The sequence below is a fragment of the Mesitornis unicolor genome, unplaced genomic scaffold (assembly GCF_000695765.1).
Source record: "Mesitornis unicolor isolate BGI_N332 unplaced genomic scaffold, ASM69576v1 scaffold8720, whole genome shotgun sequence".
In the NCBI taxonomy this organism is placed as follows: Eukaryota; Metazoa; Chordata; class Aves; order Mesitornithiformes; family Mesitornithidae; genus Mesitornis; species Mesitornis unicolor.
Window position 1 is genome coordinate 82,650 of NW_010158946.1, and position 23,802 is coordinate 106,451.

A 23,802-nucleotide genomic window follows, 5' to 3' on the forward strand; every position below is an offset into this window, starting at 1 on the left:
CTTGGAAATAATACTTGGTCCTCTTTGTATTTCCACATATAATAGCATAGTCATTTTAATGTGGGGATATCGCGAGAAGAATGGGTTGGCAAGAGAAGGACTATTTCTAAATGAGTTCCCAAGAAGATTATTTCTGGCTAAGCTTGGTTCTGGAACTTGCTATCTAAACCCTTGAATTTCTGGGAGGGAAATTGGAGTTTCCCTCTGGTGACTCACACATGTTTAGTAGAATAAAATAAGGAATTAATCATAATTAGCTTTGCTGCTGTTTTTAACTATGCGCTACACAACTCAACATAGAACATGCAAAAGCATCCATGACAATAATTATTCCTACCTCTAGATGTAGTTTTAACACCATAATTGCTGTTTCAGGTTTAAAACTTCCAACTGGGTTAATGCTTCTTTCTAAACAGAGGGATCTTTACCCTGCTGTCAAGTCATAGATCCCCTCTCCTACCATTCCTAATATGACCACTTCAGTTAAAATATCTTAACAAATCTGGTGTATATTCAGAGTTAAAGTGGGCATGAATGCTTCAGAGTCCTGCAGAATGGGAAATGTGTAAGAAATCTTAAGTGACTTGAGAGATGTTTTCACTCCTACACCATTTGCACTGGGGAAGTTTCACTGTAAATCAGGAAAAGCAACCCTAAATATGAATCGCCAGGGGCAGAATGACCCTAAGCAACATTGAGAGTCCCAAACTAAATGCAATTCACTTCACTGTTTCAAAGTACCATTAAGATGCAGAATTAGAAACATCCATTTGTTGTTCTTTTTATAGCACAGCCAAGTGACTTGGAATTTTAGCTTGTCCCTGCCAAGGATTGCTCAATTTTGAACAAAAAGTCCTCCACTATCATGTTAAAAAAGCACCAACCATCAATTGAATGCTAATCTTTATATTCAATGATACATCATTCCAAGAATGCTACCATTAAAAAATGTGAATTCTATTTTTCATAAGTGATGGATTATTGTACCAAGCTGTGTATTTTCCAGTAAAGTGTCCTTTTATATGTCCTGTGTGATTACTGGTTTGTGGAAGTATGTGTGGGGTCATTTTAGTGCTGTGGGAAAATGGAGCACTCTTCTGTTAGAATCAGTAGTGAAATCAGAAGCAAACTATGCTCTGATCATTGTAGGCATGTGTTTAAATATTGCTTTCCTTAATTGGCTATGTTCTATTTACTTAAAATGAACAATTTGGCAAGTTTTTATCCCTTGACAACAGCAAAGCGTAAACCATTTTATAAGTTTGGCTGTTAAAATCAGATTTGTAATGTAAACCACAATATTCCAGGGTTGTTGCTGTTGCTTAACCAGTTATTTTTGCTTGCCATTGTTTTATAATTGTGCACCTTTAAATATTCTGGTTCTGTTTATAATTTGTGCAACACTTCTTGCTACAAAATAGCCCAATAATATTGATCATAATTTTCTTTTTTTTTAAAAAATTTCTCTTTTTCCCTGGATACTTTATATGAAGATCAATGCATTATAGGAGAGATCCAATCTGGATGGGGACATTAGGGAGCATCTCCGTAACCGCAGCAGGGTACTATTTAGAAATTCCGTCAAAGGGACAATGCACCAATTCCTGCAAGTTCAGCTTGTGGAGAACACTGTGTTTCGGTGGATAGAGTTATTTATTTATTTATTTATTATTTATCTTTAAGAGAAGTCTGAAAGCTATTCAGTCCTGAGAAAGCAGAAGCCATCCCTCTTGCAGCTGGAGGTACTTTCTGGGGAAGAATACAGCTCCGGCTGCCTCTTTTTCCTGCTCACCATTTGGGTGAATGGGCAGGGTGAGAGAGCTCAGGACACAACATAAGGGGTGTTCAAAGGTGGGGAGGCTCAGGTGATTTGTTTGAAAACTTTGAATATCTGTCTGTTCATGGAAACCTTTGGAGAAGATCTTCCCATAACATCAGTGCTGCTTCTGGACCATCCAGCCTTGACTGTTCAGTTTCTCCTTCCTACTAAAACTGCCTCTTTTGATAGCTATGGTGGTGCCCTGCAAGCACCTCAGCAGAGAAAAAGTTACATTTATGCCTTTGAAACTTCCTCCAGGGGATTTTCTGCAGCTGGGTTCTATGTCTTTTTGACACAGAGCAGGAACAAATTGAGCTCAAAATGTTTCTCAGTTTGGTAAATGCCTAAATATAATAAAATATAATCATTAGGATGGGAATACTTTTCTTTCCATAAATTAATGCATCTTGCACACATTTCATGGCATACAGCCATGCTTTCTATAACTGCATTAAATATATATATAACGCTAAATCCATCTTGGCAAGAGAATTCAGTCCTTCACTAGTGGTGTAACCATCCTTCCTTTCTCATAACAAGTAGTATATAGCTAATAGTGCATAGCACACTTGGAGTCCTGAGTTTTAGCTGAGAAATCATCCATGTGAAATTTGTGGGATTCGTGAACGTTTCATGAGTAAACTGGTCACCATCCAAATGCTTATAGGCAATAAATAATACAACTCTGTGAGCAACCGGCAGAGTGAACTCATCAAGTTTATTCTCAACAGTATTAATCAGATGTTTTGCACTATCCAACCAGCTACAATGTGGAGCTACCACATGATTTTACTAGGGTGGCTGTGGCTACTATTTTCTAAGGATATTTGAGCAAACTACTATTAGTTTAAAAATGCCATTTCACTGAAGCTTTTTCTTTTGATTTCCTTTAGTTTTCAGACTGAACTACAGTGCCTCTGACACAAATGACAGGAGCAGAGTGAAAAGCAGATTAAAGAAGTTCATCTCCCGAAGACCCTCCTTGAAAACACTGCAAGAAAAGGGACTTATTAAAGGTGTGTTTGGTCTTATGTACTTTTTTTGGAATAAAAAGTCACAAATGATTTTTTCATTCTCAGTTAAATGAGTAAGTGCATTGGACAATAGTTCTTAGATATGGTTTTGTTTCTGTATGAGAAAACTTGCACTGCTGAACTGTAAAGAAAAAAATCAACGTATTATAACATAGATCTCTGTGATATCTGACTGCTTCTTCGGTTTTTCTGTTTTGGTGTGCACATGGGAGAAGCCCCTCCACTTAGCGCAGGCACTCACCGTGCACATTGCAAATCAACAGGCTACACCAGTCCACTTCTTTTTAAGACAAGAATGTTGGTATAGTTTTATATTTTAGAATCTGAAATAGGAACTTCAGATGTTGTGCAGACTAATTTGTTTTCTAGGGTAGACTGGAATACTTTCTGCCGTCTTCTCATTTTTCTAACTCACCAACAAAATACATTTTTAACAATTTAAAATACTTACCAGTGAAAAATAAGTGCCTTGAATCCATGATTCTTTTCCTACTCCAATGTCTTGCTAAGTTGGGCAGCCATCGCTTTCACATATCCTCAAAAAATTGTTTCTTTGATAAAATGCATCTGTTAGTTGATACAAGGAGTAAGCGTTTTGCTAAGAAGCTGGTAGTTAACTTGAAGGCGGTAGCATTCTGACCACTAATAATCGAGCAAAGCCATGTTTTCAAATATTGTCTGGAGTAATGCTTTAAAAATTTACACACTCCCAAATTATTATGTGTGAAACCCACAACCTCACATACAAATTGACCAGAAAGAGGCATTTTGCCAGCCACCTCTGTCAATCTCTGGAGTGTGAGTTTTCCAGTGGTGTGTCAAAAATGGCATGGGGAGTTGCTGGTGTGTATTAAACTCATCTGTCCTGAGCCAAGGGATTGACCCCAGCCAGCAAAAGCTAAAGCAGCCACAAGAGTTAAACCTCAGCTGGGCCCATGTTTGAAGAGAAGGGCAAGATTTTATGAATTAAGTTCATACATTCTAGTTACATTCAGAAATGTTGCGCAATGTTGCCTACTATAAGGAAATCATCATATGAAATCACTGTGTGACTTAATGACAGGCTTCTACTCCTAACTTTCACAGAAACTTGAAAACAAAAGTCATTTATACATAAATATATGTGTGAAGTGTATACACACACCCCCCAAACTTTCAAGATCTGTCCCTTCACATTCGAAGTATCTGATTTTAATACATTTGAAGGTTTCACTTCTTTGAAGTACTCTGTGGGTTGAAGGTGGGATTTGAGTGCATCATATTAGCTTGTTTCAGTTAGAGTAATAGAATATATTACAGTAATAGAGTAGTAATTTATAGTCTTTTAATTTCTGAATTTAGAGGTTGGGAGGGTTTTTTGGTTTAATAAAGTGTGGCTGATGAATCTCCTGCAGTGTAACATAGGGATCAGATGTGATCCCTGCTAACAAATCCAGATTCATTAGCATAACTCAAATCCATCCTCTAATATATCTCTCTAGGAAAGCCAGATGCATTTGGTGGTTTTGGCTGCAGTTGCATTAAGCTCTTGATTCATAAACATAGTTTGGTCCTACCTGGGTTACTCTTCCATGGATAACAAAGACGCATGATTTGTAAAACCAGAATTGGTACCTGGTACGGTTTTATTACCAAACTAATGTTACCATGAAGAAAACATGTTCGTTATCTACCATGAAGTTTCATTAGGATTAGGTTTTGGCCATGCAAATGAGGCAGGATTCGTTAGCACGGCTTAATTCCAATCTACGGTAAGTCTATGTGAAATGCTTATTTGATAAGGTTCCTTCATTGTCTTCACCAGAGTTTATCCCTTAATCTGTTAAAATGTTATGAAAATGCAGTTGCACTGCTTATACAGAGACCACTTTTAAATGTTAATTTTCAGACTCACATTAGAATATTTTTAAATCACAAAATGCAACCAACCAGATTAAAAAGGAAAAGCTTGCCAAATTTTATATTATGAGATGCATCTATTTATTTTTCTAAAGGTGACTTAAATGGTTGCAGAAACCTCTCAGAACTATTTATTTGCTCGTTTCTTAAGGGAAAAAATGTTAACCAATTTTTACAAGACAAAATTCCTCCAGCTCTGAGAACATGCATACTAACTTTTATCCCATAGGGAAATACTTCTGTCAGAATAGTAAATCCCTTAAAATAGAGGCTCGTAATAAAAGTGTGTCTAAAGCCTTGCAGGACATCTCAGTACCGAATTTCTGACAAAGAGCCGTTCTGTATGCTAGTGAAGAATTGATATAAATATCTGCGAAGCGTGTGGTGTTAATTACTCCAATGCAGTGGCACTGTAGGTGCTGTGAAAACCTTCACTTTTCATCAAGTGCTATTCATATTTGCCAGGGGCACTATAAAGCTCTCAAATCTATATTGATTTTTTACATTGTATGTCACATTGGAACCAAAACTCCAATAAATTTAACACGTAAATTACAGTCATGAGTAAATACATTTTAAGGTGGTAAGTTCACTTAAACACAGCTCTGTGCTCTGTTAGTCGCTGATGTGTACACACTTGGCCAGAAGACTTGACACATTTCTCTGCATTAACCAAATTTGGAAATACAGGCTGCAAAATTAAATAGCAGTTTGATCTCCTGGGGTTCTTTGTTCTGCCAGCGCTGTTATCAGAAAATCTAGAAATTATGTGATTGTCATTTAACTCTTAACAAAACTTTGTGTAGGATGTAGCTAAGATCCATGTAGTAAATAAAGCAGGTAGTTAACAAATGAGAAGAATAAGACGTAGGAGGATAATGATCAGATGAGATAATGTAGCAGACCAAAGTGTGAATATCTGTTGCATGTTGATCTGAGAATGAAGTTGTGCCAATGCTTTACATGCCGAAAAGTTATTTTTGTCACTGCAGTCCTATTCGTCTTCTAGTCCTTTGCGTAAAAGAGGCCAGAATGGGAAGAGTATGTGGGCTCCATTCATTGCGATGGGCTGGTGACGGGTTTTCCATGCTCCAGCAAGAGCTCTAATGATCATCAGTGCTCCTCGTTCCACCTCACTCATGCTTAGACAAGATATCTTTGGTCTGGAAGCTTTTCGAGTAGTTTTTGAGATGATGTGCAATACAGTATTTTTGTGCAATGTGTATGCTTCTATCTGCACACTGAGGTTCATTACATCAAACCTAGAAATAGTAATTAAGAGGCATGTTCTTTGTCTACCATTTTAACAGTGTCATTTTGAGAATAACTGTGTTCAAATTTATATGCTAGGGCAGGGGTCCTCAGTTCCTCGGGACTGAAATATTCTCAGAATTTACAGAATCTGCACTAATATGCTCGAAAAATAATATATAAATCTTCGCTTTTAAAACTACTTTATAGTCTATAATTGAACTTTGATCTTTATGTTTAAGCTTTGTCATGATTTAATATAACCCAAAACGAATTGCCAACCTTCAACTTGATATTGGCCTGCCAACTTCCTGATTTCTGAGCCTTTCTAGTCCACAAAGGAGAAAAAAAAATAACTTCTGTGAAACTGTGATTTTAAAGCTATGGTGGTTGTGCTGGTAATAGACTATCACAAAATACACTTTCAGTAAATGGATAAAAAACATGAGTAACAGCTTAACATAAATGACACTGTGGGAAATGAGGAAAATGTAGCTATGCAGCTAGCAATAAATTAATCTAGGTTTTTTGGAGGTGGATTTTTTTTTCCCCAAAGCTAGACACTGAAGGAACTTTGCTGAATTTATTTTGTAAGTTAAGGCAAAAACCAAAACAGCACAAAAAATTGGAATGGTTACAATAGCTTCAAGATGAAAATAAAAGCCACTCAATTGCTAGTGAAAGGAACTAGCTGTGATTTGGCTTGATAGCCTATAGCACAGGGCTCAGCATATGCTGGTGGTTGTGCAGATAGCAGTGCAGAGATCACCAACCAGTTTATTTCCAGGCAAGGGAAAAGTCTTTGTTGTCTCATCTGTCTCAATGGACCTTGGAGTAGCTCAATGTGATGAGTATAACGCTCACAAGAAGTCCAAAAGAGTAGATTTAGACCTACCTTTGATGTGTTCTGTAATTCTTCCGGGTTATGCAGGATTTTAGCTAGTGATCTGGTGCCCATAATAACTTAGGGAAAGTTAGGAAATGTTTCTTTTGACTTGCGGGAACAGTGGGTCACAAGGGTATTTCTTTCTTTAACCACTGCACGGACTTTTGGAAGTACATTTTCCAAACCGTGTGGATAGCCAAACACTGGATAAAGTCATTTTTCCCTTTGACGTGATGGTTAGAAATAGTTCAGGTAATTTTAAAATGTCTCATTTTTGGAGACCTGATTTGAGAACTACAGCAGACTCACTCCCTTTGGATTCAAACGAGCTCTTGTCATCAGTTTAAACATCATCATTTCTTATATAGATCAATGTCTACAGTAATCTCTATTTTCCCTTTTTCTGAGAGCGTGAAACAAATCTGGTAGCTCATATGCCACTTCTTAGTAGTAACTGTTCACAAATGTAATTTTTGTAGAATTGATGACCACCACAGATCAGCGATATATAGTAAATTTACAAGTTAAAAGGACTGGCCAGACTCCCAGCTACAGTAAATCAGGGGAGCTCCATTGACAACCCCACTGACTGCAGTCAGCTGAGGACCTGGCCCTCTTATTGTAAAAGCATCGTGGAGTTATTTGAGCCCTGGTCTGGGATCAGCATCATTTTAATGTCTGATTTGATATGTCTGACTCTACAGATTGAGCAGCTAGAAGAAGTCACCATTCAGAATATGGCCCTTTCCAACCATGTCCCTTCCCTGTCCAAATAATTCAGTGCTGTGGTGCCTACTGTTCAGTCCCTCTCTCTGTGCGTTCCTCTTTTATTTTGCCTTTTTGTTCCGTTTCCTCCTTGTCCCTCCCAGCATTGATACAGATACAAACAAAACAAACGACTTAGATGTTGATACAAAGCTCTGGAAGTCTAGAAGTTCAAATTCAGATGTAATAGAGTTAACTCTGCTCCTGGAAGGCACTGAGTTACATGGGTATAATTCAAGTTTCTAAAAACCTTCTACCTTCTCTTACTGTATCAGAAGTCGAGCTTCTCCCTGAGAAATGGGAATGTTAGCCATGCCCTTTGCTGTTTTGTTTTTAAATAAAAAACACAGAAGTACGAGTTCCTCCCAAGTACAGCCACATCTCGTCCATGCACATCAAAAACAGTTAAATGATGACATTCTCAGTGAGGATGTGGGTTCAGTGATTCTGGTTTAATTGTTTCTTTTCCAGAAGTATTGTCTCCCATAGACCAGCTTTCTGCCACTCAGAATTAGTGGCTTTGCTGCAGCCTGCGAGATCTACTCAAAAAAAGTAGCTCTGTCAGGCTCGGGAAGAACTTGAAGCTCACCAGAATGAGCAATTCATTGCGGCTGTAATCATCATTTTATATTATACAACTTGTGAATGTCCAATCCCTCCTTTCCTGGTGTCTCCTTTTACATCCATGTGCAAAGCTGTCACACACCCCACCATCTTAAATAGGGAGTTAAATGTGCAGATATCAGGGATGCATAATGTAAACCATACCACCAAACATATTATGAATATATTGCTCTTCTTAAAAATGCTTGTTGGTTTTTCATACGACAGTATTGACTAACTGTCTGCGTTTGATGTATGGTTTACCAGCCTGATGTAGACTTATGGTTAGAGCTTAACTTGTTAGTTCTGCTTTTGCAGCCAATTCAGAATAACTACAGATGCCCCAAGATATTAAAATTGACTGCTCAAATGGACTCAGTGTGGGAGTTTCATTGGTTTTAAATTGATAACAGCTGAAAGAGTGAATGATTAAAGCTGTATATGGGCATAGTATGCAGCTCCTTTGTACAAGTTCTTGTGAACAGAATCCGCTGTATGGGAATTGCCTTTGTTCTAATAAAAGATATTTCTGAACAATTGTTAGTTTAAATGTTTAAATGATGAAACAAGAGCATTTCAGGAGCCTATAGAGGAAATAATTCCTGAGAAACTGGAATAACTCTGAGAAGATAAAGTGGATTTCTATTCAGAAGGGAGCATTTAAAGTTAAGTAGCATTCCATAAGGTGGTAATTGTGTCTATTTCCCAGGCATTTGAGTTAAATAATCTGGATAGGAAACATAAAGTGTCATAACAGGAGGTTAGGAGTGTTGTGTACTTTTTTTTTTTAAAGTCATAAAAAATGAAGTTTTGAAGGGCCTTATCACAAACAAAGCAAGCAAAGGCCTTTTTGCTTCTTTTATCCCTTTGGAAACAGTTCTTATTTGTTGAAAAAGTGTCCTGAATAGTTTCCACTTAAATAATTTTAAAATATATATATACACACCTATAAAAGAAGAAAATAATATTTTAATCTTCGCTGCACATAAATCTCATTTACAAAACTTAGTAATTTGCCATTCTTATAATTCCTTCTTTTTTTCAAAATACTGCACAAGCTTAACTGAGTTTTCCTCAACTCTCCCTGTGACCTCTAAGAGTGTGAATATGGCAGCATAACTACTGCCATTGCCATGTTTATGTACGGAAACAGATCCAGCAAAAAATCAATTGGCTAGAAAGAGTCATGGGGTTTGTGGTTCAGGAGTACCCAGAATTCAGAGTATTTGGATGACTCATGAGACTGTGTACTTATAAATACTCATTAATTTCTAGAATGGGAGAAAAAATCCAAAGCCGTTGTGTGCCATTATTTACCATAGTCTCTTTTGATGCCCAGCAACTATTACTGCTGATTTGCTACCCCTTCCATTCAAGATGAAAATCCTGAGTGTCTTTTTCCTAAAGAAGATGTGTTTTAAAGTTTAACTGCAGGATACAGAATGTGACTATATCCATATACCGAAAGGTACATAACATAAGATTAAATATTTTGCTGGATTGGATACAGAATCTGCACCTAGAAAAGAAGAAATGGGCTAGGTGAGAATTGTATAACAGTTCCCAGCCTTTAAAAAATTTCCTCCCAGGAACACCAAGTGTTCTGCATTCGTGCTGGGGATTGAAAGAGTAACCACAAAATAATGCTGGAAGTTGGTTACAAAATGGTTGTAATCAAGAAGAGAAGCTGCTGAACACCCATGCATTAATTTTGTTTCGGTTTTTCATGTACTGCCATCTAAACAGAGTGCAGCTCTTTGACTGTTTTGCTTCTGAAATTGTTTACAAGTGTCTTTGTCCACCAAATAAGAGACATTTTTACTTCATTTTAACATAATTTACATTGGAGACCATTCCATATTATGCAAAGAATTTGACAGGTCTTTGCTAAAATTTAAAAAAAAACAATTAAGATGTCAAAAGAGGAAGTGCTAGTACATTTTAATCATAAATCTCTGTATATATAATTACCACTGAAGGCAGCTATAAATGTTTTATGAAGAAAATGTAACCAGACTGTGCTTTGTCAGAAACATAACCCCAAAACATGTAACAGACTGTTCGCTAATGCTTAACGCCACACATGCACACAACCCTCTTCAGTGTAGTTCTGTGAACCCAGTCCTCCATCCCTTCTGCAGCCGAAACTCCAACTAACTTAAATTCAGGCTTTGATGTACTCTACCAGAATGCAGATCGCATGCATTAGGAGGTGCTGGAATAAACTTCCCCAGTACATATCAAGAAGTCCAAACCATCCCATGCAGCCCATCTTGTTTCCCTGATTGTTCCCTGCTCTGGGGTATTAGGAAAGAAAAGGCAAATGAGTTGCTCTTGAAAACGAAGCTTAGTAAGAAACAGCACGATTAAATGGTAGGAAAGCGAAGCTTCTTGCAAAGCAGAAAACAAACAAATGGGTTTTTGCCTGTTAGTGAGAAAAAGGTGGAACACCTGGAGGATGAGGCACTCAAACTGATTATGGTGGAAGATGATGGGACTGACTATGGAGGAAATGTCCCATACCACAGGAGCTGTAGAGGTCAGCAGAAGCTTCTGATGTTCTGCGATTGAGCGTGTGTTTTGGGTTTGCTCTGCAGAGCTCAAGCTTCTGTTGGCAACCCTCATCTACCTACACAAAAGATTTCAAAGCCTCTATGCCACGTTCCAAAATGTAGTGCTGTGTTGAAATGCTCTATGGAGATTGTCTCTTCAGTTAAATGATGATAGTTTGCTCCTATTGTTTGAGCATTTAACTGGCTCGTATCGAGTAGTTGCTTTCATCTGTTTGATTCATTTTGATTCTAGCTGACAACATCCCCATTACTGATTGCTCTTTTTATACTTTCTCAGACATCTAGAGTGGAAATGAGGTGGAGGAAGCTGATCAGTAATCTCAAGATCATACTTTCTCAAACATATAGAGTGGAAATAAGGTGGAGGAAGCTGATCAGTAATCTCAAGATCTTAACCTGCTTATACAAATATATTTTAAGATCAACATTCAGAGTTGCTCAAAACTCTGAAATTCTAAATACTTAAAGGTAACATTATCTACTAAGATGAAATGATTATTCATCAATGTCACAAGTTAAACTTGGTGTAACATGCAATCCTCATCCAAAGACACCTAGTACATTTTATTTTTTAAACAGGTTATTTGGTGAAAAAAAGTCCCATCTTGTAAAGATGAGATGAAATTTTACTAAGTCTTGATTATGCAAAGTAACGAACCCTTTGCATCCCTACAGTACTCAGTGGCAAGGGTGAAACTCCATGCAACACAGAAGAGGCAGGCTACCCAACAATACGAGTTTAAGATCGAACCAACAATTCATATCTTGTAGGATTTTGGATTCAAAAAACATGTGGAGCTGTATCTCTAGAGTGGCCTTCCCTTTTTTGCGGCAGGCCCAAGCAAACTCCAGAGACTGCAGCCCCCAGTGCTTAGAAAGGTTGAGGTCTAAATGACAATTAAATCTTGAGCCCAGGAGAAGTATCTGAGTGCCCCAGGCAGCAGGTATTGAGGGGTTTGGTTCTCTGCAGATGTTAACCTCTACAAGGATTTATTTCCAACTTTGCCCATCTTCAATAACTGAGTTTTTAATTAATATGAAAGCTCAGAAGAGAGAAAAATCCCACTACTAATAATATGCTTTAATGTATTTTCCTCTTTTTTTTCCAAATGTAGATCAAATTTTTGGCTCCCATTTGCACTTGGTTTGTGAGCACGAGAAATCTACAGTGCCCCAGTTTGTAAGACTGTGTATAAAAGCTGTTGAAAAAAGAGGTGAGTACTTTCATATTTAGCACTATTTTTTTTCTCTATCAGTAATCAAAATCTAAACCTTGTAAGTCTGTTCAAATTTCCAGGGTAGACAGGCAGTTCAATTCATAACGTGGTTACAGGCTGAACTATATCACATTCTGTATCTTCATTTTCCTTATATGATAGGACCATAATAGAACCCATTCATGCTGATTATTCCTTGTAAGTTTGTTTGACATGTTGTTGTTTTAGTCTTCCTCTGGTAAGCAAATGTTAAACATCAATAAAATGTCAGTAACTTTCATTCAGAAGTCTCTGGTGAGTATAATGCCAATACTTTTTCCTAAGTCCTGAATTGCATTCAACCAAAATAAATGTTAATCTAGTGTGACCATATGGGTTTTTAATGTATGCAGGTGTCTAATTTTAGTTATTTTTAAAAGCCGTAATATAGTAAGAATATTGGAATGAGTATTAATCCTCATTAAAAGTTTTGATTAATTTAAGAAGAAGGATTTTCATGGTATAAAAAGATGTGCTTCACACCGTTGCTTGCCTTCCCTTCTCCAGAGTGTATCTTCTCTCATTGAAGGTCACTTTCTTTGGAAGGTACACGCGGTAGATGCAGAATCTTAAAATGTATTGTATAAAAATGTGAGGCTTCATCACCATCTGTTACAAGTTTACAACTTGTTCCAGGGATCTGGGGAAACATATATCTTGCAAAAGATAGAAAATTTATTTTCAGAATAAGGCTGGGTGAACCCATTGTCACTGCCATATACTGGAATATCAGAACAAGAGAACCAATGAAAACTAAAAAGATACTTAGACCGTTAACCACAAAGGAAAAAGCTATTTTAATTCCATCATTGTTACCTGGTTTTATAGTGAAAGGTGCAATAAAACTACCCTGGAGTTTCAAACGCTGGGAAATTCATGCTTTAATTATACAGCAAAGAGAGCACTGGGATATTATTATTCCCAGAATGATTGGCAGGAAGTCAGGGACTAACAAACTGGAGATTGTTCAGTAGGGGGAGATAGTAGCATTGGTTTTTTGGAGGAAGGCTGGAGGCTGGATAAAGAGACAAAGAAAAGTAAGAAACGTGTGAAGTGACTAATAATAGAGGAGGAATTGTGAGGAGAAATTCAGAACGTGGAAAGGAGAGGCAGAGATTAGATTAGGAAAATGCCACGCCATGTAGAACGTGTCTAACTGACTGTTAGGTTATGATCTTAGCACAGGTTCTCCAAACTTAGAACTAGGTATTTCATAGATGTTTTGTGGTATCTGACCACTCCTCCTGGAGACGTGAGGCCAGAGGTCTCTGCACGGCTGAACTGTAATAGACAAATCCAAGGACCCTAATTAGGTGTTTATTGTCTGGGTGATTATCAGAGAAATGTTCATGGAAGAAAATGAAACTATCACTTTTTCTTCAAAAGAGTTCACCCTTTGGAGAATTGCATTGTTGTTCTTGTGTTTCCTTCTTGCTGTGACTTAGAGAAGTCTGCCCCTTTTAGTTAGTTTAATAAAAAAATAAAAGCTAATCATGTGGCATGAGATAAAAATTTCATTTTATCACTGTACTTATAAGTTTATATTTGATATACCGTTTTTCCTATTATTATTTTCTTGGATTAAGACGCATTTACTCCCATTCTATTTACCCAAAGTGTTGTTTTTACTAAGTTCTGGCATAAACTATCTCAGGACAGCAGTAATTTATGTGAAGCTAAGTCCAATGTTTATGCAAGCTTCTGATGACATTTTATACCGGGGTTGGTATTAGGAAGCAGTATGTGGAGGTGCCAAGTCTCCCGGCATGGCTGAGGCTCAACAGATCTGAAGCCCTCCTCGTAATGGCCAGATACGCCTCCAGCCAAGATACTCAACTGCAGAGTCATGGGAAATACTTATGTACCAATTATGGGAAAGGCACATTTAATGAAAACTGTATGTTTACTTTCATAGTCTTAGGAAGATGGCCTAGATACTCGGTACAGCTGGCATATTGGCTGTTGTAGAAAAGCGCTTTTTTTCCTATTTAGAAAATATATCATCTGCATACTGTAACTGGACCAAAAATGTTACTTGCGTGCCTCGCTTAAGATAAAGGATTATTAGGACAAAAGACCTTAGGAGACTAACCCTAAATGTTACTTACAAAATATCCATACTTTGCTGAACGGTTGTGTTCTTATTTATCAGCTCATGGATTTAATTATTCTTTACTTATTGATTGTCTGTTTGTTTTTCTGATTTTTAAAACATTAGCTCTGTGCATGGAAAGAAAGTCTAGCAGTGATCTTCATAAATCATATTAATTAGTACATTTTCCTAATGTAGATGAGGTTATATACAATAGCCAACTGTAGTAACATTCTCCCACAGATTAAAAATGTGGAGAGTGTCATTAACTGTTGGCAAGATTTCCTGGTTAGTTACACTATTTTTAAATGAGTATCTACACTGAAAGCAGAGGAATTATTCTGAAATTATTTTGCTGCAACTTAGATCACATTTTTGTCATCTATCCCCTAGGCTACTGTTCGCTTATTCACCATTTCAGGACAGGGGTGCTTTATAAGGTTTAGTCTGAAAATTCTCACACTGTAACACATATTTATGTATCCAACAAGGAGTCACTTGTTCAAGAGTGAATTCCATTTTTCCAGCCCTTTTTGCTATTTGCAGCTATTGAAATAGGACTGGGAGGCAGAAGGTCCATCTACATTTACTCAGCCATCTCACAGAGCTGCTAGTGGATTTTAATAGCGAGAGTCAATTAAAATGTGCCCATTCTTGTAAACTTGCAAGGCTTTTGTCACATTTAATTTTTTGAAGCAAGTGCAGTTTTTTCTTCATTCTTCCTGTACTATCTATTCATTCACAATTTTTGTGAACTTCTTGTCCCGAATATTTAGCTATACACACTTGTTCCACTGAAGTCAATAGTATCCTAGGCAGAGATCACTGAACCCTTGGTATCTAATGTAATATCCTAAACAGAAAAAAACTCCCATGTATATGATGTGTCTCAGTGAGCATAAGAGAATAATTCCGTACCATGCAATGACCAGATTGAAGAAATACAATGATTACTTAAAGATTTCTAGCGTTTCTTCACTTTCTACTTTCTCAGGGGCTTGGAGAGAAAGGTGTCCATGGAACAGTGTATTCCTTGTTTTTTCTGTCTAGTCCTTTACTTTGCCATCAACTTTCTACTTTCATCAACATCTACTTTCAATGCACCTCAAGCTTTTCCTGGCTGATCTCTTGAGTTGCCCTTTTCAACCTGTATTCCACTCTTTTTCTTCTCCCCAGGAGGCACTGGAGAGGCAGCCCCAGCCCTGAGCTGAGCAGGGCAGCAAGGAAATCCTCCCAGTGTCCTATAACTCACATGCTGTGCACTCCTGCCAAGGGTGGGGCCCATTGCAAGATTTTTGGTGTTTCTAGGCCAGATATTATTTCCAGTCATTTTTTGAGTCACCTATTTATTTTGTTATCCATGACCCTTTAAAAGTTCTGGCTGGTTTTTTTTGCCTTTTTTTTTAAAAAAATAAAAAATATGTGAAAGGCATGAGTAGCATGCATTAAAAAAATAAAAATATCGGTCTTTGTCGTACCTAAACAAAATGCCATCCAGGACTCATAATAAAGTTTTATCGTGTGACAACAGCCTGATACTAAACTCTTTTCCAGGGATGATAGTTTGTCTGTGTGTCTAATGACAGTGTAAATGAACACCCTGAGCCATCAGTACCCTAAACCTATCAAGGGTATCCAGTGTAGTTTAGGTTCTGTAAAGAAATACAGTACCAGTTCTCTGGGGAAATATAAATTAATTTCATCTTTCTTTCAAAATGTCCCTGATTTTCTCCCTCCGTTCCCAAATCCAAGTTAATGTTCTCAAATCAGCCTAAACGGCTTGAAAACCGACTCGAAAACCGACTCCGCCGGCAGCAAAGCTGGTGATCACAGGTACCGTTTCCACGCTAAACTGGACATTGCAGACATTGTTTTCTGTTGCTTTTCTTGGAGCACAGGATGCTCTGACAGGAACGATACACAAAATTACATATTTGATTCCATGCCTAAAAGCCACCCTGGGATCCATAACCTTGCCTAAAGATTTAAGAAAGACCTTTGGTCCACTTCTGAGAAGGTTCTTAGCTTAGAAAACTTTATCTTTCAACTTTACTTCTTAGCAGCTGTTATGTTTTTTTGCTGTCGTTTGTTTGACAGGATCCAGTTATAGGTTCCGATGTCTGTTTAAAGAAACAGGGAGGTTGTTGGCTTTAAAATTCCCTCACTGCTTGTGTGTTCAACATTTTCCCAGGCTTTTCTACATAGTTTGCCAAGTAAAGGGACTGACCTTTTGTAGCAAACACTTTTTCATTTCTAAATGCTCACTTTGATTTTTGTCCCATTTTATGCTCATTCCAAACTGTTTACAACCCACTAAAAATGACTGTGAATTATATGTTTGTGTAATGGATTCCTTTTGTGGTCGGACTGGAATGTTTACTTTGAACAATTAGTTATCTTTGGGCAGATTATAGTGACCTGAAAAAAGAATGGCTAAAATTATTATAGTACCTTAACCATTTCCTTTTGTTATCTGCTCTGTTTGTCCAAATGTATTATTTACTGGGTTTCATTGCTCTGAGCCCCAGTGACCAAATCAAGTTAAGTAAGAGCAATAACAAAAAGCCCTGAGCATAGGACTCTTGGTCTGGGGGCTGATCTAGGGGTTATGATCGGGTACATTAGCGAGACTCCAAAAGTAGCCATTAGATTGGGAGTGCAATTTAAGTTTTTAATTTTAAACCAAGACACGGTTTTGAGAGAAGTTTTAAGCACTTGCTCACTGAAAATCAGATTTCTTGAAAGTGTCCAAAGTTGAACAACTCAAAGCACCTAAAATCAAGACTCAGTTTGGCTTTAATGTTCATAGCTGCAGTGTGATTATGCATAATATCATTGCAGAAATGCACACAGACAAAGTCTCCTACCACAGAATATTCTGTGTTTAAGAAAGAAAATGTCTTTATGGGCAAAGATAAAGTACCTTAAAGGATGTAGTAAAGAAATACAGTCGTCCTGATGAAGAATAATGAAGATAAAAATGGTGTTTTAAACTACCTCACCTCCCAAATGCCATGCTGCACTGTGACAGAAGGTTGTGTCCCTTTCATCAGTTTTATCTCTTAATCTAAAAGCTAAAGTGCAGCTAAAAGTACTTTAAAACCTATTTATTAAAAAAAAAGGGGAAAGAAAAAGTGATATTTCATTGCCTTCTAAATCATATACCGCTTAAAAGTTAATCAGTATTCTGGTAGAAAGTTTACATAGAGGAGACTTCACTTATCTTAAGGAGTTAAGCGAAGAGGAAATGAGTTTTGAAAATATAAAGTATTGTGAATATATTTATATAGCAAGGAAAAAATGAGTTTTTAAAGCAGTTTAATGCTATCTCATTTTCTAATGGAAGAAAATGTTGCAAAGATTTGGAAAAAAAATCTCAATCACCTCCTAAAGCTGATGGCTCCCATGCTGGGTTTGCTAAATTTGGGATGGTGTAGTTAGTAGATTATAGGAGTGCAGTGAGGATGACAGAAGCCATGAGGCCTGTGTGGCCAAGGTATGTATTAATAGCCACTATAGACAACTTCCAGCAGTTTATATCCCTATATGTATTGTAATACTCCGTATTATTAGATTTGTGTTCAGCGACTTGCTTCTCCAGAGCGTGTTCAGCTTAAGCAATGTATTTTATGTATTTGGTTCTCAAAAGTGCTTCAGTCCCATTCCTGAGGACCTGAAGAAGGCAGTCGGAAAGTACAGGGTGGCTTTGCCAGAGGGTGTTCGCCACCATCTTTAACTCCCAGTAAATGTCCAGTGTTCCTGGGCTACTTCCCAGCACGGTCAGACCAAACCCATCAGCCAGTGGCATAAAGGATTTGTTCTGGCAAGGTTTCCTTGAGAAGAAGGGAAGCCTCAGGAGACCGACCTATCCCATACAGTTTTGTATTTCTGTCTGAGTGCAGGATTATTCTCCAGCAGCACTTGGCCCCTGAACAACCACTGAAATGTATTTTATTTGTGCTTTAACATATCTTTTAGCATATTTCTATCCCCAGCGCAAGAAGCCGTTCATGAATAGCAGTTTGTTTCCTACAAGCCCATTCATTGATTTCCAGTACTTACTCTCCTCTGTAAAGGTATTTTCCCATCTTTTTTTTTTTCCTTCTCCCAGGCCTACACATGCTTCCTTGCTTACTCTGATATAATTTTACATACTGTTTCCAGTGACTTTAGAATTCAGTACCCTGAAAGCGCAGAGATCATATTGCTCCACCAAACGATCTGAGCTCCCAGTTCTGCTAATTTTGTGCCGTTCATTCTTTCCCACTTTGGGATAATCTATTATGCTTGGATCCAGGCACGCACTAAAAGCTAATACTTCCATGAAGAATGTGCAATTTGTACTGTTTAGCTTGTGATGAGATTCCTGAAGTCTTTTATGATTCTATCTTGTTCCAAGGAGGCTTCTGCTCCCAAATTTTATATGCACTGAATTATTTGGCTTTTTTTTAAAAAAGGAAACAAACTGATAGGAAAAAAAATTACACACACACACAAATATCCAGCAGTTCAGCAGATAAAGCCTTTTTCCAGGGAATTTTAGTGGGCTGAAGAAAACTGTTTCTGAGGGCATTGAACTATGTTTACTTTAAAGTGGCCAACATGCATAAACTTAAATGTACAGATGAATGCAGTACAAAACAACAAAGTTCTGAGAAAAAAACCCCTTGCGAGTTTGTGATTTAAAATGTTTTGAGTCGTTTTGTTTTGTTTTGTTTTTATATAATTCTTCTTTTAAGCCAAAATTAAGAGTGGTTGAATTTAGATGCAAGCATCTTGGCAAGCTTTCCTCAACCATTTCTGTCTTCGCGCTCAGGCGATCCCGCGCTAGCCACCTTTCTTAGAGTAAGAGCCAGTTAATGGCGTTGTGCAAGGTCCAACTCGGAATTGGCTCGGAAGGGCATTCGCTCTGGGGCCTCTGTGTCTGCTCGAAAGCCACATTCTGGGTTAGGGAAAAAAAATATCAAGAAGTGTCAACAGGAAACATCACGGAAGGGCATACAAGACAAATTAGAGAAAAGGAGACAACAGCAGGGGAAAAAAAAAAAAGGAAAGAAAAAGAAAAAAAGCCTTGTAATGACAATGCACAAAGGAGAGAATAAATATATGTTTAAACGGTTTGAAAGCAGACATCATAAGCCAGTTTGAAGAAGGAAAAGCCATAAAAAAGACAGGCATTTGAACCAGTTGCCGTCTTTGTCATAGTTACCTGATACCTGTTTCATTGATTAATCTGTTCCAGCGAAATGTATCCATTCCTGTGAAAAGAAGGGGGATTTGTATTTTAAGCCTTGCCAGTAACAACAAGCAGACACTCAGTGTGCACCAGAGTAACATTTACAATGCCTGGGCCAAATTCATGCCTTGTGTAATTTTATTGCTTTTACTGGAATTACACCAGAGATGAGTTTGGCCTTCTGCCTTTTTCTAGCATTGTATAATATATCTATTAGTGAACACGTAGAAGAAAACAGGGCATTTTGTCTTCAGAATTTTCCATAACATCTTTTTCAATAGGCTTAATAAATAAAATAAACCACTTAATCTATGGAATAAAAAAAAAATCAAAATACATTTTCTAGATATTAAAATAATGTTAATGCACCTTGTAAATCAAGTAGCTGACATTTGCACATGCTGAAACAAAAAGTCTAGAGAAAATTAAAGCCAGTAGACTGTCTCTGGTGCTTACTCTGTGCCAATGAGAAAATGAAGGTCCTGACATCCCCCCTGGTCAGAGGCAGATTCGGGAGAGCTCACACACGAGGGTATCCACCTCCTAGCCATGAAAAAGATTAAAAAGATAGAAGAAAAAAAATCCTCTTTTCTCTTCCTGAATAAAGGCACTATGCCCTAGTACAGTACACATGCCATCACAGACAAGGAGCTGGCAGTATTTCCACTGCAAACTCCATTTAGTCAGGCTTTACGGTTCAGCCATTAATAGAACACTTTGGGCTAACACTTGACAAAGTGAGCCTTGGCCTAGGGGAGATGTTCACACACAGACACAAATAGTTAAGTCTATTAAGCTCCTTTAATGGGAATAAAGAAGTAGTTGTAGTTTCAGATTCTTTCGAAGTCCCTGTTGCTTAAAATTAAACTTATATTTTTAAAACAAAATTATGAAGGCAGAATTCCACAATGTAGACTAATTGCTTTTCCTGTGGAAAAAAAATAAATTACTGCCATGGCATTATATTTTGTTTTTCCCTAAGAAGTTTTACAACAATAAAATAAAACACATTTAAAAAAAAAAGTTTTGCTGTCTGTATGCAACACTATGGGGTCAGTTTAAAAAAACTCTGTCTCCTTTTTTCTGCCTGCAATTCAAGAGAGCAAATAACTGCAGTTGTATTTTATTACTTCAATTATTTGCTGTAGCAGCTTGTGTTACATCAATGTTTTAACCATATAATATAGCAGTCTAATGGGATTGATACCTAAGTGAGAGAAATTGTACCAACAGAAAGCTTCAGGAGCAAGGCAGAGGGCAAAGTAAGAGGGCAGCTCAGAAAAAGAGGCTTTATGTTAAGGTTTACACTTCTTTAAGAGAAGATTTTTTAGTTCATTGTACTCCTCTGAATTTAAGAAACTGATATTGTTAGCAATCTAGTAACTGAATTGTCCTTAAATTGGCTACTACATGATAAAGCCCCAAGGAATTAACAAGTCTTTTAAAGATCTCCAGTTGTAAGTTCGCTTAGCAGATTGTTTTATTATAATCAGGATCCTCACGGATCATGGATGTAATTATATAGCAAAAAACTTCTGTTTTGTCTTCACACAAACAATGCTCCCTGGTTTAGGAGGAATGACATATACATAAATGAGACCAAACTCTGGCCATTTTGTTTCATAACACATCAGAACCCTCTCACTTGGATCTTGAGCAATGGTTGTTTCTTACAGTTAGGGAAATTCTTCAGTGTTTTGTTGGATCAGGACCTTCAGGTTTATGTATTTGAATATCCAGATAGTCTGTCAGGATTTAAAAACAAAGAACAAGAACCTGTTCAGTTGCCCAGATTATGGACCATTTACAGGTAATTCTGAGGCTCTTAAAATCTCCATGGACACCTCCAAACCAAGAATAAGGTGATGGGTCTTCTCTGAGATTTCTTTACTCAGAAAATAAGAAACTCCTCAAAAGACAGAAAGAGGCTATTCCATGCCTCTTCCCCACATCTTCCCAGGAAAAGTCTCCCCAATATTGCAGACCACATTTAAATTTGTCAGTCCTGAGCTGACATGGTGTTACGTGACGTGACACACCAAAGTAGCTGCCACCAAATGGCTTTCCTGTGCCAGCAGTAACCACACAAGGGTGTTGGAGGTACCACAACTTTTTATTTACTAAGAAGTGAAACAATTTTGATAAGTGTATGGTATCGGTTAGCAAGTGCTGAATTCTTTATGATGATACTGCTCATTTCGGCTTAAACGGAAAACGGATCGGCTCAGAAACCTTTAATAGAAGATGTTTCTTAGTGTACTCATAGTGATGCCCTGTGGACCCACTAGAACTAAAAATCTGTCAGCATACTTGGTAGAAACTTTGTTTCATGGTTCTCTGGCTCATATGATTGAGATTAAAGTGAGCAAAATCTTGGCACATAGTTTGGCAGTCGACAGGCATTCCTCTGTTTGTGTGTAGATGTGTGTGTGTGTGAAACAGAGAGGCAGGGAGAGGGGGAAATTTTGCAGCCACTCATTCGGTGCTAAATTATCAGGTGTTACATATTTTTAATAAACCTTAGCAGAAAGATAAGGTACATCCTCTTCTAATGAAAACTGCTTTCACTTAGCCTAGAACCAGAACTCTGAACAAGCTGAGCATCTACTCTGACCATTGAAAACCAAATCACCCAAATACTCCAGCCAAACTAAACTGTAAACCAGGCTTGACTCCCAGTAGGAAGGTGGAAGATGCTGGAAGGGTGCTTTTTTGGGGGCCAGTTTTTCCTACTTGATGTCTAAACCAGGAGCTCACAAATCGCTTTATTTAGTGCCCTGATCTATGAACTGCAGGACTGTCCTCACAGCAGTGGCTACTCCTTGGTCACCAATAGCACGGATCCAGCGATGGAGCTTTTCACACTTCTACCATCGCTGAGCAAAGGCAAAATCTTTCTAGATACTTTGCAAACAGTTACGATATATCGATACTCGAACAATATCTGAATCTGCCCACTAGAAATTGTTCACAACGGTTTCTTTTATCATCTCTGTTACAGTTGCATTTGTTGTATTCGGATATGTCATACATTAAATACACAAAGAGCACAGCTTACAGTAAGAGGGTATGCTAGAAACTTTGCAACTGTCTTGGATGTCTCTGTAGTAAATGTCATTAATAGTTACTGGAATTTTCACCAAAGAAGGAAATTAGATATGGAAAACACTATATGTCAACTTCTCCTTTCCAAGCCTTCAGAAATACCAGAGGGTCTGTGTGAACCCTAGTGAAAGGGATGGGATTGGATTTCCACCTTCCTTACATCGTTCCATGTCACAGTCACCATTAAGACACAAAGACAATGATTCAAATTAAAATTCTTCCCATAGCTTGAAATTTTAAAATAATTATCTTGCATGACAATATCAAATGATACTGGTATTCATGCATTCACTTCCCCCAAAATTCAGCTAACAGATATCCAGTGCATTTTATTGCCAACAGTACTTTCTTAGAAGTCATTTTTTTGTATTGAGTCATTTTTCTGTATTTCTTGCATGCCTCAGTTTTGTTTCAGTTATATTATTTGTATTTCATTGTGATTTTTTTTAATGCATATTTTAAAGTAGAAAGCAATTTGTTCCATTTCAGGCTATGCTTAAACAACCTCTTTTCAGGAGTTCCTGAGCAATTCATACAAAAGTTTTGTGCTATTTTAAGGTAGTATACCATCGCATGCATGTCAAACCATAAAATGGAGACTATGGAGTTGCTTCTGTCAAAGCAATGATGTATGCTCTAGTCTCTCAAGTTTTGCTACTTGTCAATTTTTGTAACCCAGTTCAGGATTTTTATGGTTTTTGTAGATATCTTGACTAAATTTTTTTGCCAAATGTTGCTTTGGTGATGGTTCAGATTTTGCCCAAATTAAATAGAGGCAGAAAAAAGAGCTTTTAAGTTACCTGAACCTGTATGGGGACATTAAATGTAATGAGAATGACAGGAAAAGTAATACATATAACTGCAGAGTCCTGCAGCTAGGATGGCAAAAAAAAGTGGAAAAAATATAAAAAATATCTAAGAAGAAGAATATCTAACTTAGAAGCTATCTACGTATATACATACACACACACACCTTTGCATTATCACATTTATATATAAAACAGATATGCAATGTGAGGAATTCAGTAAGTTGGTGTTAGATAGCCATATGTACACTTATCTTCCAAGAGCCTCTGAGTTTTCCACACAGGCACGGACTGCAACACCCAAAGGTGTCTGATAGTGCGTCTTAGACTAAAGAGTTTTAATTTTTAAATGTTTTCTCCCACTTAAAGACAACAAGCAAATACAAAGATAGATGCTTACAATAGGATATGAATAAGCAAAGACCATTACCAACTGCCCAAGCTCCATTTTTAGAGCCAGGTTCAGCACATTCCTGC

The 23,802-nt window shown here is 37.5% G+C and overlaps 1 protein-coding gene across 1 annotated transcript in view; it reads left to right on the top strand.

Moving 5' to 3' along the window:
* The window catches only part of LOC104541124 (rho GTPase-activating protein 15-like), a gene marked incomplete at its 3' end in the record, with an annotated part of 97,765 nt that overhangs the window by 21,026 nt on the left and 52,937 nt on the right, over nucleotides 1-23,802 (top strand). Inside the window, exons 4-5 of the mRNA XM_010185103.1 lie at nucleotides 2,713-2,835; nucleotides 11,946-12,044. Of these exons, the coding sequence (XP_010183405.1) occupies nucleotides 2,713-2,835; nucleotides 11,946-12,044 (222 nt within the window). The remainder of the gene's footprint in view (nucleotides 1-2,712; nucleotides 2,836-11,945; nucleotides 12,045-23,802) is intronic.